The following is a 12,183-nucleotide window of genomic DNA, read 5'->3' as shown; positions in this document are numbered from 1 at the left end:
GAAATAACCACGGATGTGATTGCTCTAATTTCTTAGTTAATTTTTTAATTTTATTATTTTCCATGTTTTTGGTTAGCAAACTTTCATTAACACTCGTTTTTCTATGGCACCACCACCACAACCAACACTCTCACGCTACCACCACTATCATTAACACCAACGCCATCACAACCACCACCACCACTACTACCATACCACCGCTTTCATTACTGCATATTATTTTTTTAAGTGGTAGGAGGCTGGCCAAATGGTTTGGTCCATTTATATTGTTGAGGATCGAACCCCAACCAAATAATATGCTTATTTTAAGTAAAATAAACCAAATAGAAAAAATGTAAATTTTCAACTTTTAATCGAACATCATTTAGTCAAACACTAGAAAATTAAAATATTTTTTTGGAAAATATTTTCTATGTTTTCAAATGGACCCTTAATTCCTTCACAATGCCTATATGACATGTAAATGTTATGAAATTACATACAATTAATACCATGAGGTCCTTCGAGTATAATGATTTTGCCCTCAAATTGTTATATGTGATCCTTTTGTTACTTTGAGTTGTTTATGTCGTGTAAATGACGGGCAAAATTGTCTTTTTTAGTTTGATTATATGGCTATACGTGGGAATGCTATTATACCTCGACTCTCTCTCTCTCTCTCTATATATATATATATATATATATATATATAGATAATAAGTTAAAGTTAAGTTACATATTGAAACTACACTAATTTGACCGTAAGTTGTTTTCCAACTTTTTAGGAGAAATGAATGTTTCAATTGTTTACAACTGTTAATGTAGTTTATAGTTTTCAATTTTAACTAATTTGATCATTGAATTGTTTATAATTTTGGCAATTAAACTCATTCAGAGACCAAATTGGTGAAAATTTAAAAATGTAAAAATCACCTTTTCGACCCCTGAAAGGTTTTAATCGACACGATTTTAAACAGTTTGAGGATCAAATTAGTTGAAATTGAAAACAAGAGACGACATTGAAAGTCGGGAAACAAGTGAGGGATCAAAATGGTGATTAACTCTATACTATTATTATTATTGGATTTGGTTTTTGTGTCATTTAACAACTTAACACTGATAATATTAGGTACAATTAAAAACAATGTAGTTTTTTTTTAGATAAGAGAAGAGGGAGATGATCCCAAAGAAGAAGAAACTAAAAGAAAACTATCTCCGAACAGCAGAGATCTTTCGGAGAGTGCCAGCCCCTATAATATCGTCTTGTAAAAGTTTTCGTAGGTCATTCGGGACCTGTCAAGCTGGTAAAGAAGAATTGGTTGACATAACGACTTCTTGGCCAGGGCATCAGCCAAATAGTTTTGCTCCCTATACACATGGTCGAACCTGACCTCCTCAAAAGTAGTCACCTCACGAAAACAACGCATAAGGAGATTGCCCCCATTCCCGTGCCCTAGAGATTGAGTACGCAAACGATCAACCAAGTTCATCGAATCACTCTCCACTATCAATCTTCGAACACCCTTCTTGGAAGCTAAACGCAGCCCCTGGAGCACCGCCCAAGTCTCCGCCTCTTCAACTGAACATCAGCCAATATTATAAGAAAACCCGCTGATCCAATATTATAAGAAAAACAATGTAGTTAATTATCCAAGTTAAATTTATACATCTATTTTTTTTATTCGTGGTGAAAAATTATATAATGGATTAGAGTTTACCGTAGTATCTGTTCATACATATTTTCTCAACCTACCAACGTCCCAACTAGGGATTGAACTTGCGACCTCTCACTTGGGAGAGCCACAACTATGCTGCTTAACCACAAGGTCTTTGGCTTATTTCTTTAGTTAACCGAATATATGTCTATGAATAAATTGAAGGCACGTAATATGTTAATTGCATACACAAAAATATGCTAAATGTATACACATTGAAGATACATAATATGATAACTACATACACATAATTTATTATCTGCAGGCACATAAATTGTGTACCTACTACAGTTAACATATTATATATATACAATTAACATATTACGTAACTGTAGTTAATAAATTATGTGTTTGTCGTTAACATATTTTGTACATTCAATTTATTTATAAACACATAATATGTTAACTAAAAACACACAATATGTTAACTACATGTACATAATCTAGATATTGTTTTGGCCAAGACTCCACAATACAAAGTAGACTATGATCCAAGGTATCACAATTGACTCTTGGTAGGATGGACTGCTAGCAAAACAAAACTTTCAATTTTTATGTTGATTGACCGATTCATCTAGGCCTTAAAGTTGATATTAATTAAGTATATCTGATAGTAAATGTGCTCACGGGGATCATAATCTTTTGTATATAAAATAAGTTGGCCATAGAGGGATGGGGGTGGGTGGGTAGGGTGGGGGGGGGATCGACGCACACTACGTCTCAACCTACAATCCTGGTTTAGCATCGAGTACTACAATTTTTCCCCATAAAAATGGATATTTAAGAATTATTTTGCATATTTTGGTTAATTTTTTTAACCTTTCATTGGTATATAGTTAATGTTTTGACCAAGTTATATTATATAGAAAACATTATAGTGCCCGTTAGCACCTTTAAAATCGCATATAATTAACTATATTAATTTTGAGGCCCAAATAAACTTGTCAATCAACAAAAAATAATTGGATTTTTTTTGTTTTTCTAGCAATCCATCCTACCATTGATAAAAAAAAAGGGTATGAATTTGACTTATACAATTTTATTTTTTATTTTTGAAAAAAGTCAAATCAATTATTCAGCGATTGAATACAATGAGGAGGAGAGTTAACCCAAATACAAAGATCAATGCTCGAATGGGGCAGCCCGAGCTAAAGTATGAACCATGCTGAAGACGAATTCTTGGACATCTACTACAGTAAACTCGCGAAGTAACGCCCTGTTATCATCCTCGGAAACTTTGTTGATCATCCCATCAAACTGCCCATTGCTCATAATTTTACTAGAAAATAAGATTTGCTCAGAATAATTGACTCGAATTTTGTAGAAAGATTTCAAAGAAGAGTTTGAATTTCTTGAGTCAAACTTCACAAATGCACCTAAATAATTGTCGATTTGTTCCATTACAACCTCTGTGGCATAGCCATATGGTATATGGAAGACCCTCTCGATAGAATCAGCCTGTAGTTTTTCGGTCTCAGGGGTTTAAGAACTAAAGCTTGATTGTTGAAAGACCACGGTCCCTCTTCCAAAATTCTCTTAGCTTCAACTTCTAGAGGAAATTATTAAAAAAAAAACGATTAGCTTGGAGTTCCGAGATACGTAACCCTAGCACCGGACGCCACGCTGTCGCAAGAACATTACGCATGACTTCAAAGTTGATGCGGCATTCCATTAAAAATCGGCCGATGATGACACACATCGGTGAGTTCAGGTTCGTTGCCTGGAGGTCAAGAACAACTAGGATGCCTTCTTCTTCTTCCTCAGCGGCTGATTTATCTAGTTCGCACCGCTCCGATGAAGTAAAGACCTCCATCCTTCACGAATGCAGATGCGGAAAGAACTATAAAGACTAGTGGAAAAAGAGGAAAGGTATAGAGGTCCCTACCAAGAGAGAGAAAATTGGAGAAAATTACTACATTAGCATATAGTACACCTAAATCGATGCTAAAAGTAAAAAAAAAAATAAAATTGTTGTTGACTTATACAATTAAGTATATTATTTTTTATAGTACCTAATATTATTAGAGTTAATTGATACTACATAAAAATCCTATAATAGTAATAGTAATAATAATAATAATAATAATAATAATAATAATAATAATAATAATTAGAAGTATAATTATAATAATAATATATCTTCGTGGTCAAACTATAATAATAATAATATTGTAGTTTTAGTGTGCAGGAATTTTTTTAGTAGGGGCGAAAGATTAATACAAAATAGATAGTTTAAAAAAGAAGAAGAAGAAACATTTAAAAACATAGCTATAAATATTGTTGGATATGTGCGAAAAATCAAAACACACCAAAGCTTTATAAAAAAAATATTTATAACAAAATATGAAACATAATTAGTCTGATAAAATGATTCAAATAGAAAAGACATTATAATTATACAAGATCACTATTAATATAAAAAAATGGTTGCACATATTATATTTTAAAGAATAAAATTAAAAATAAAAATATCACTATTAATATTTCTTTTGAGAGAACTATTAATATTTCTAAAAAGGCAAAAAAAAAAAAAGTGTAAAAATTCAATGGGAATAGTGGGGATCAAACCTTTGACATTTCCTACATTAAAGTTGCTGATAACCTAAAAAAAAGGATTAACACGGAGGCGAAGAAGAAATATGGTCAATTTTATTAACTTAAATCCGCAAACCGGGTCAATACACAATGGATTCAGTCAAGCCCGAGTGGTCAGCCGTGGGCCTTCCTATCGTCCGAGCTCACAAGCGGATTCTAAAGAATAAGCTGCCAAAAAGTCCCTCTCTCTCCTCATTAATGTTCTATTTATAAGAGGTAAAAAATTTATCTTCGTTACTCCGGCATGAAGAGCACGTGGACGTCATGCAGCGGTTCGACTCCCAGCCAAAGCGAAAGCTAACACGTGGCGGTGCTGACAGGATGCCCATTCATCAATCAAATGTCACTATGGAAGCTCGAGAGGTCGGTACGAGGCTTATAGACTGGAGAGGGATTATTTGGCCGGTTGGTCCGAGACGAATTCCTGATCCGCCGACCATACGAACGACGCGACGTTCCTACGACCCAAATACAGCCTTAACGACTTGGTACCCCCGGGATGTATTTACTACCAGTTGCAATGTGCCATCCCACCTAACTCAACTTTTAATTACTTGTATGTATATAATTTATTTACATACATACATACATACATATTGTTTATTTATTTTGTACATTACAACTTTAAAAAATTGCGATATATAATTTGAATTAAAATTTATTAATTATTTTTATTTATCAATATTAAAATATTGGACATCAATATTTTAAAATGCTAGTATGTGTGTATACCTGCATATATAATTATATATATATATATATGTATATACATATACATATATGTATATACATATACATATATGTATATACATATACATATATGTATATACATATACATATATGTATATATATATATATATATATATATATACTAAGTATATCATTGTTTTAAATAAAAAAACTATACCATTAAACTTTGGGCTAGATTTTCTCAGAAAAATAATTTGGGCTTGATCTGATTTTGATGAAGATCCAACCCAATACTTCTAACATTAAGCCTGACAAACTTCACCCCAACCCTAGCTTTATAAGTTCAGAATTCTAGTTTCAATGTTTAACGCAGCTGTTCAGTTTCGGCTTTCTTCCGAGTCTCCATCTCTTCTTTCGTTTCCGAGTTCCTGTTTTCTTCCACAAAATGGTGGATTTCCTCGCAACTTGATTGGTTTTGTTTTGTTCGGGCATTTGATTTATGTATAATCATACTAATTTATGTGAATGTGTGGATAATTGCAGGTTCTCCCAAACGATGTCGATTTGTTGAACCCTCCTGTTGAGCTCGAGAAGAAAAAGCACAAGCTCAAGCGCCTCGTGCAGTCTCCCAATTCTTTCTTCATGGTATATTCTCTCTTACTATAGGATTGGTTCTCTGTTTTGTTCGCTTAAGTTTGTTCCGTATTGGTAAAAGTTTGCTTTGCTTTGCTTGGATTTTGATTTTGTTTTTCCTTTTGTGATTGTGGTTTGCTTGTAGGATGTCAAGTGTCAAGGTTGCTTCAACATGTAAGTAATATGATTCTGATTCTGATTTTTTTGTTATGAAATCATTCATGAAATTTAGTATTTTAGTTGTTGTTGTATTCTATGAAATGTTTGAAATCATTCTTGAAATTTAGTATTTTGGTTACTTGTGCTTAATGATTTGTATTTAATGGTGATTACAAATTAAAAATGATTTGATCTGATGTTTCTATGTGTACAGAACCACTGTGTTCAGCCACTCTCAGACTGTTGTGGTGTGCGGGAACTGCCAGACCGTCTTGTGCCAGCCTACTGGTGGGCGTGCCAGACTCACGGAGGGATGCTCTTTCAGGAGGAAGGGTGACTAAAGTCTCAATATTGTCTTATTTTTGTTTGAACTTTGATATATCCTTAAAATTTTGAATTTCAATGTGTAGCTTGTGTTGAGACTTGAGTTTTAGATAAACAGTATTTTAAAATTATGTGTTTGACAAATTATGTTTTTGAATGATAGATTCTGTTTCGTCTAGCAATTCGCGTCTCTAGCTTATTTGGAGTTAATATATATTGTGATTGCCATTATGTTTCTGTAATTGTTGATGCGATTATGAAAGTCTGGTTGTAGCTACTTATTTGGATTTAATATATATTGTGATTGCCATTATGTTTCTGTAATTGTTGATGTGATTATGAAATTCTGGCCAAAGCTATATTGATTCTTGAGTGAAATTATTCAATCCTTTTGAATTTCTGGCCAAAGCTATGTTAACTTAGTCAATCTATCTTTCCATATACTGCAAAAGCTGCTGCTGAACTTTGATCATTACAAATATTTTGAGATAAGCAGCTTATTCTTTTGTTATCTTTTCATTTGATATTTTATGACAAGAACATGGTCCTGCTCTCGTCTATGAAATTGCACATTAACTCACTGCTCTTGAGCATACTATCATCTTGTGGTCTTGGCAAGAACAAGCTGTGTGCTTCCTCCTAATATGCACGTGCAGTCACTAGTTTTGAGTAATTGCCACTTGCAATAGATGTTTTGTTGCATTTTTTATGGCCCTGTAATTATAATTTGTTTGAAGATAATGCATGCTGTTGATATGAATGATTTTAAAATGTTTCCCCTACCATTTCAGGTTAGAAGTGTATGTTGAATGTAATGCTTGTTTTGTTTGTTTTTTTTTTTTTTTATATTATTGTTTTTATAAGTTTAGTGATACCATTGAAATATATTTTGTCATGGTTTAGTGGTTTGATTTACATTTTGAGAAAAGAAAGACTGCCAAACTAAGGCTTGTACAACCATAGTAGTAGAGGATTTGGTTTATACCATTCCCTATACAATGAAATTAAAATATTATGATTTGAGAAGCAAGAACCAATGTTCATGTTTTCAAAAACAATAATGTATGATGTTACTCTACTTGTTGATCTCAATTACTTTACCTGCATAGATTGTGAAAAACTTAACTTGATACCATATTAATCCATTTGGCATTTTATATCATGCCATTCCCCATCTAGGACCAAGCAAATCCATACAGTCAGTATGACTATGAGCACTTGAACATTCAAATGGGATCATTCTCATTTGCTTGTTGCTTATAATAAATGGTTATAAGATGCAAATGGTTTTTTTAAAATTAAATTAAATATGTAGTTTATGGAAGGATCTATGCAATTTAACACTTCTAGCATGCTAATACACACAAAACAACTCAGATATATGTACTTACTGCATGCATTCTTGAAATTTCACCCAACTACATTTCCCTAAACTCTCAGTTTCAACAAAAACATCCATTCTTTTAATTCCACTTGTTAAAAAGAGCTGGTATGACACAAAACACAATCCATCCTGGCACATTTTTTGCAAAGCAATAGAAAAATATTTCTGATCTAAAATTACCTTTAGCACATGAAACACAATAAACTATCAAAAAAACAAGTAAAAACATTCAAATTGGCCAAATAAATTCAGTTTTACCAAATGGCAGGATAATCTCTTCCTAAATAGGTTACTATGCCATATCATGCTTATGTGGATATTAAATTAAACATATATTTTATTTTTTAATTATATTTTTAAATTAAACATTATTACTTTTATTATTATTATTATTATATTATTATTATTATTATTATTATTATTAGTCTCCCCAAATCTTCAAATACATTTATGTTTTCCCCAATAAGTTAAAAGCCTAGTAGAAAATAAATTGCAGAGAGTTAAAAACCATACTATAATACGACCACATCCTTGAAAGAAATGGTAAAGCAACCTAATTGATTGAATTCCATACTCCTTTAGCAGATGCAAACTATTTAGCAACTATTGAAATTCAGTCAACAAATCTAATTACAAAAGATTCATAACAAAAATTGTCAAATAAGTTCCAAAACAATATATCAGAAGAACAATATATCTGTAGAGAGAGATTCTAAGTACACTTCTTTTTTATTACTTATATAACATAGTGTGATTTCAAATTATAAAATTGTAAGAGCATCCTCATTAAGCCTTGTAAGAGCATCCTCATTAAGCATTGTGGAGTTTTTGTTAGATTACAAAGAAAGATGAGAGAGAATATAACAAAAAAAAAAAAAACAACTGTCTGAGAGAAACGAAAACAAAAGGTTTTACTTGGGTGCGGCGGAAACATGAGAGTGGCGTGTCATCTTGCGGGCCCCACGTGTTTAGTAAAAAAACCACCTCCTACAAAAACCATTTACATTCTCTCTCATGTTTCTCTCTCCTCCACATATGCATGATCCCCACAAAAAATCATCTATTATTAATGCTCTAAGATAAAATTGAAACTTTAGTACTCACTCCTAAGTCCTAATGGTGTATGTTACTATAAGCTATAGCAAGCAAATTGATACCTAATTCAAAGGAAACAAATGCATCAATTAATCCATATTCTATTTGCCTAAAGGTAACATTCTTATAACCCCAATCACTAGAGTAATTACCGGGGTTTCTCCATCACTCTTCCTAGAATTTGTCATGCCATTTTCTTTAACCCATCCTCAAAAACTGTTCCGAATTGTAGACCCACGCAACCAGACAATATTGTTCTTGAATTGTTCCTTGTCTATTTAGGTTGGCTATAGTGCTTAATATTTATTTATTCTTTGGACCCGTCAGTTTAGACCGTTATCTCGGACACTATGCTCACATATGACCAGGATCGACCTTGACTATACATATATTCTTTTGGGCATATATATTATTTTGATTTCAATTAATATTTACTATCAAAGTGACTCATTCTATTTAAACATATTATCATTATCAAGTATTTGATTTTCATTACCATTCTAATTTCAATAATTGAAACAAATACACCCAAAGTAAAAGAGAGGTGGAGGAAGACTTAGTAAATAAGAGGAGTGCTTTATCAAAAGAGAGGTTTTAATTGTAAATTTGACCAAGAGAAGTGCTGAAAGTGGTATCTTTGCGCAATGCGGACACCCAGGCTGGATGAAGACAAAAGCAAAATCAAAAGCAAGCAGAATACGCCGTTGCCGGGGATCGAACCCGGGTCACCCGCGTGACAGGCGGGAATACTCACCACTATACTACAACGACTTTGTTGGTGCAGTAGACTCCGTAACTTATGTTGTTCTTGCGGGCTGCCAGGGGCTAAAAAGCGCCGTTGCCGGGGATCGAACCCGGGTCACCCGCGTGACAGGCGGGAATACTCACCACTATACTACAACGACCTTATTAATGACGAAAACTCCATAATATCTCTAATTCGTGGAAAAAAGCGAGGGGCTAAACAGCATAGAGTGCCAGACTGGAGCAACAGTTTAGTTTTTTTTTTTTTTTTTTTTTTTTTTGGGGAAAATTTTTTTTTTTTTTTTTTTTTTTTTTTTTTTTTTTTTTTTTTGAGAATATACTGGAGCAACAGTTAAAAAGAACTGTTTACGAGGACCGAACCTGGGTTACTCCTGAATACTCACGACTATACTAACGACATCATATCATTGGCAAATCTCAATGGCCCAGAATAACTTGACTGAAAATTCAAGTCTTTTTAGTTGAAAAGTTCATCTATGGAGATAAAACTATATGCAATATTTGAAGTATTCCTCAAATTTACTCTTCACTTCACCACCTAGAGCTGAACTAGCATATATAAACCATGTTTGTTCAGAAACGCACTAGACGTCAAGTTCTTGAGCACTTTCAACACCTAGTTACATACATAATGTTGTTCAAAGTCAGCTTTTCCCTATAGGCTATAGGTCATCTTCGGAACTGATGAGAATAAATATTATGCATTAATTATATGTTTAACAATAATTATATTTTGTTTATTTAAATTAATATAGTGGTATTTATTTATCTATTCATTTATTTACTTGTTTAATGATAATTTTTAAATTTTGTATTAATCTAAGAGCTAAGTAACCAGCTTAGTTGGTGTGAGTGGCCGTGCACCCTTATCCCTTAGGACAGGTCGGAGTTTAAACCTCCTCTTGTATGGAAAAACTAATTTGGCCAGCACTTTGACCATTAATTGGACTTAAAGGTGCCTCCTATAGTTAGGGTTTGCTCAGGACACCCCATGGTCTAACCAAAAAAATCTAGGAGCTAAGTGAGTAAAACATTCTCTTCATTATTAGTAATAAATTAATTAAACCATTTTGCATGTTTTGAAACAATGTTACGTACTAGTACTTCTTCAACTAATGAATATTTGATCTTTAATTTGCGGTGAGGCCAGGGAATATAATTAGCAATTAAGGTGGAGAATTGTTTCCATCAGCAATTTTCGACGCATGGATGTCATAGAATGTTTCAGTCAATTGTTAATTTCAGAGGACTAATTTGAGTGGACTACTACAAGTGTTGAAGTGATGCAATAATTTCTATAGTTTTGTTAGCCTTGAGTAGTATAAATAGATGACAGCAGTAAGTTATGATAATCATTCTTCCTCTTGAATATCTAAATTCTTTCCTTGAAGCTTTTATCAGATCAATGACCTTGCGTGGCTAATTTTCTTTAGCTTAGTTTAGTAAATTGAAGCCTTGAAATTGATTATGCTGGAAGATTATTAAACTTACTTTTTTATTATATAACTTTATGCATTTGTTGAGTATTAAATATTCTTCTAACTTATTTTAATATCTGTATCATTTAATTGCTAGCAGGGAGGCCTACTAGTTATTTATTGATATAATTATTTGCGTTACTATATTAGATAATGACTTGTGCTACAAGTTATTCTAATTTCAGTAGGGACTTAGATTAATTATTGACGGCATTAGTGATAATTGGTCTCAAGGAGGATATTTTTCTAAATTAAATGCAACCACTTGTGCTGCGCTTGTGTTATTTAGTTTGCTAGTTTTCCTAATTTCTATTGCTGCAACTAAATTAAATCTATAGCACTCATCTTAGATTATTTAGTAGTTAGGGTAATTAAACTGTATGTGCTTTAGTTACTTGCAATTAAGAGAACAAAAATGAAATAATTTCACAACAAATATTCAAGTGTGTATTAATTACTTTTTGAATCAATGATTAGTGTTAAATTCCAGTGGTAGATATTGTCTAAACCAAGGTTTTCTATTCTAAGTACTTTCAATATTTTATTCTTCATCGCTTTTTTTTTTTTTTTTTTTTGTTTAATTTGTATTCTCGTTATATTCTAAATCCCCATCATTTTCTTAAGCACAAAAGATAAAGTAGTTACGCATACGTATAATGTTTTAATGTGGGAGCCTACGACATCTTGCCACTTGCAAGGAACCACATTTCCCATATCTTCAACAGTAGACATAGTAGAGTTTCCCATATGAAACTTTTCACTTGTAGTAGTTTTGACCACCTTTTCCATATCTTCAATAGTAGACATAGTAGAGTTTCTCATCTGAAAGTTTTCAGTTGTAGTAGTTTTGAATGTGGTAAGTAGCGATCACAATTATAACATATGTGTTGGGTTGCACTAGTGTCAATGTACCATTCTTCATAGTTAGATCCAACAATGATTACCTAAGCCACCATGATCTAGATGATGATTTTGGAAATCTCATGCAAAGAAAAACATTGATTAAATAGTTTCTATTTAAATCAATCAAGGCAACATCTCACTGTAATAAATTGTCATTATAATGCTACTACTCAACAAACTTTATTTAACAATCATATAAATGAAACTAATCCATAAATCGACTTCAAATGTNGATCAATACAAGGTTAGTATAAAAATATTCAAATAGTTTTCTCTATCATGATTTGTGTCAAGAATTTGATTTGTGCAAAAGCACGGAAACAAAAAATAACAACATTTTTTTTGTCAAAAAATTAAAAAAGGCGATAGTTTGTAAATAGAAAGATGAGAAATATTTGTTAGTTTCTAGTGTGTTTTGTAAATAGTTATTGTTGATCCCATCTTACGCACAAGAGGCTTTATT

At 32.4% G+C, this 12,183-nt stretch overlaps 1 protein-coding gene and 2 non-coding genes across 3 annotated transcripts; 1 reads left to right on the top strand and 2 right to left on the bottom strand.

Moving 5' to 3' along the window:
- The first annotated feature begins 5,323 nt into the window (after nucleotides 1-5,323).
- LOC116018751 (40S ribosomal protein S27-2-like) lies at nucleotides 5,324-6,408 on the top strand. Its single transcript, XM_031258733.1, has 4 exons — nucleotides 5,324-5,427; nucleotides 5,523-5,624; nucleotides 5,758-5,786; nucleotides 5,986-6,408. The coding sequence occupies exons 1-4, from the start codon at nucleotides 5,425-5,427 to the stop codon at nucleotides 6,110-6,112; spliced, it is 261 nt and encodes an 86-aa protein (XP_031114593.1). The 5' UTR covers nucleotides 5,324-5,424; the 3' UTR covers nucleotides 6,113-6,408.
- Nucleotides 6,409-9,273: 2,865 nt separating this feature from the next.
- Nucleotides 9,274-9,345, bottom strand: TRNAD-GUC. Its single transcript has one exon. It is a non-coding gene; the product is annotated as a tRNA-Asp (tRNA).
- Nucleotides 9,346-9,407: 62 nt separating this feature from the next.
- TRNAD-GUC lies at nucleotides 9,408-9,479 on the bottom strand. The gene has a single exon. It is a non-coding gene; the product is annotated as a tRNA-Asp (tRNA).
- Between the last annotated feature and the right edge of the window lie 2,704 nt (nucleotides 9,480-12,183).

This window comes from Ipomoea triloba, chromosome 5 (genome assembly GCF_003576645.1).
Source record: "Ipomoea triloba cultivar NCNSP0323 chromosome 5, ASM357664v1".
Classification (NCBI taxonomy): domain Eukaryota; kingdom Viridiplantae; phylum Streptophyta; class Magnoliopsida; order Solanales; family Convolvulaceae; genus Ipomoea; species Ipomoea triloba.
Note: the sequence above shows the minus strand (reverse complement) of the source record. Positions and strands in the feature narration are given on the sequence as shown.

Excerpts from the sequence above, each read along its gene's own strand:
- LOC116018751 (XM_031258733.1), top strand. Across the intron at positions 5,625-5,757 it reads CTCCCAATTCTTTCTTCATG|GATGTCAAGTGTCAAGGTTG; the intron begins GTATATTCTCTC and ends GTTTGCTTGTAG. Across the intron at positions 5,787-5,985 it reads TGTCAAGGTTGCTTCAACAT|AACCACTGTGTTCAGCCACT; the intron begins GTAAGTAATATG and ends CTATGTGTACAG.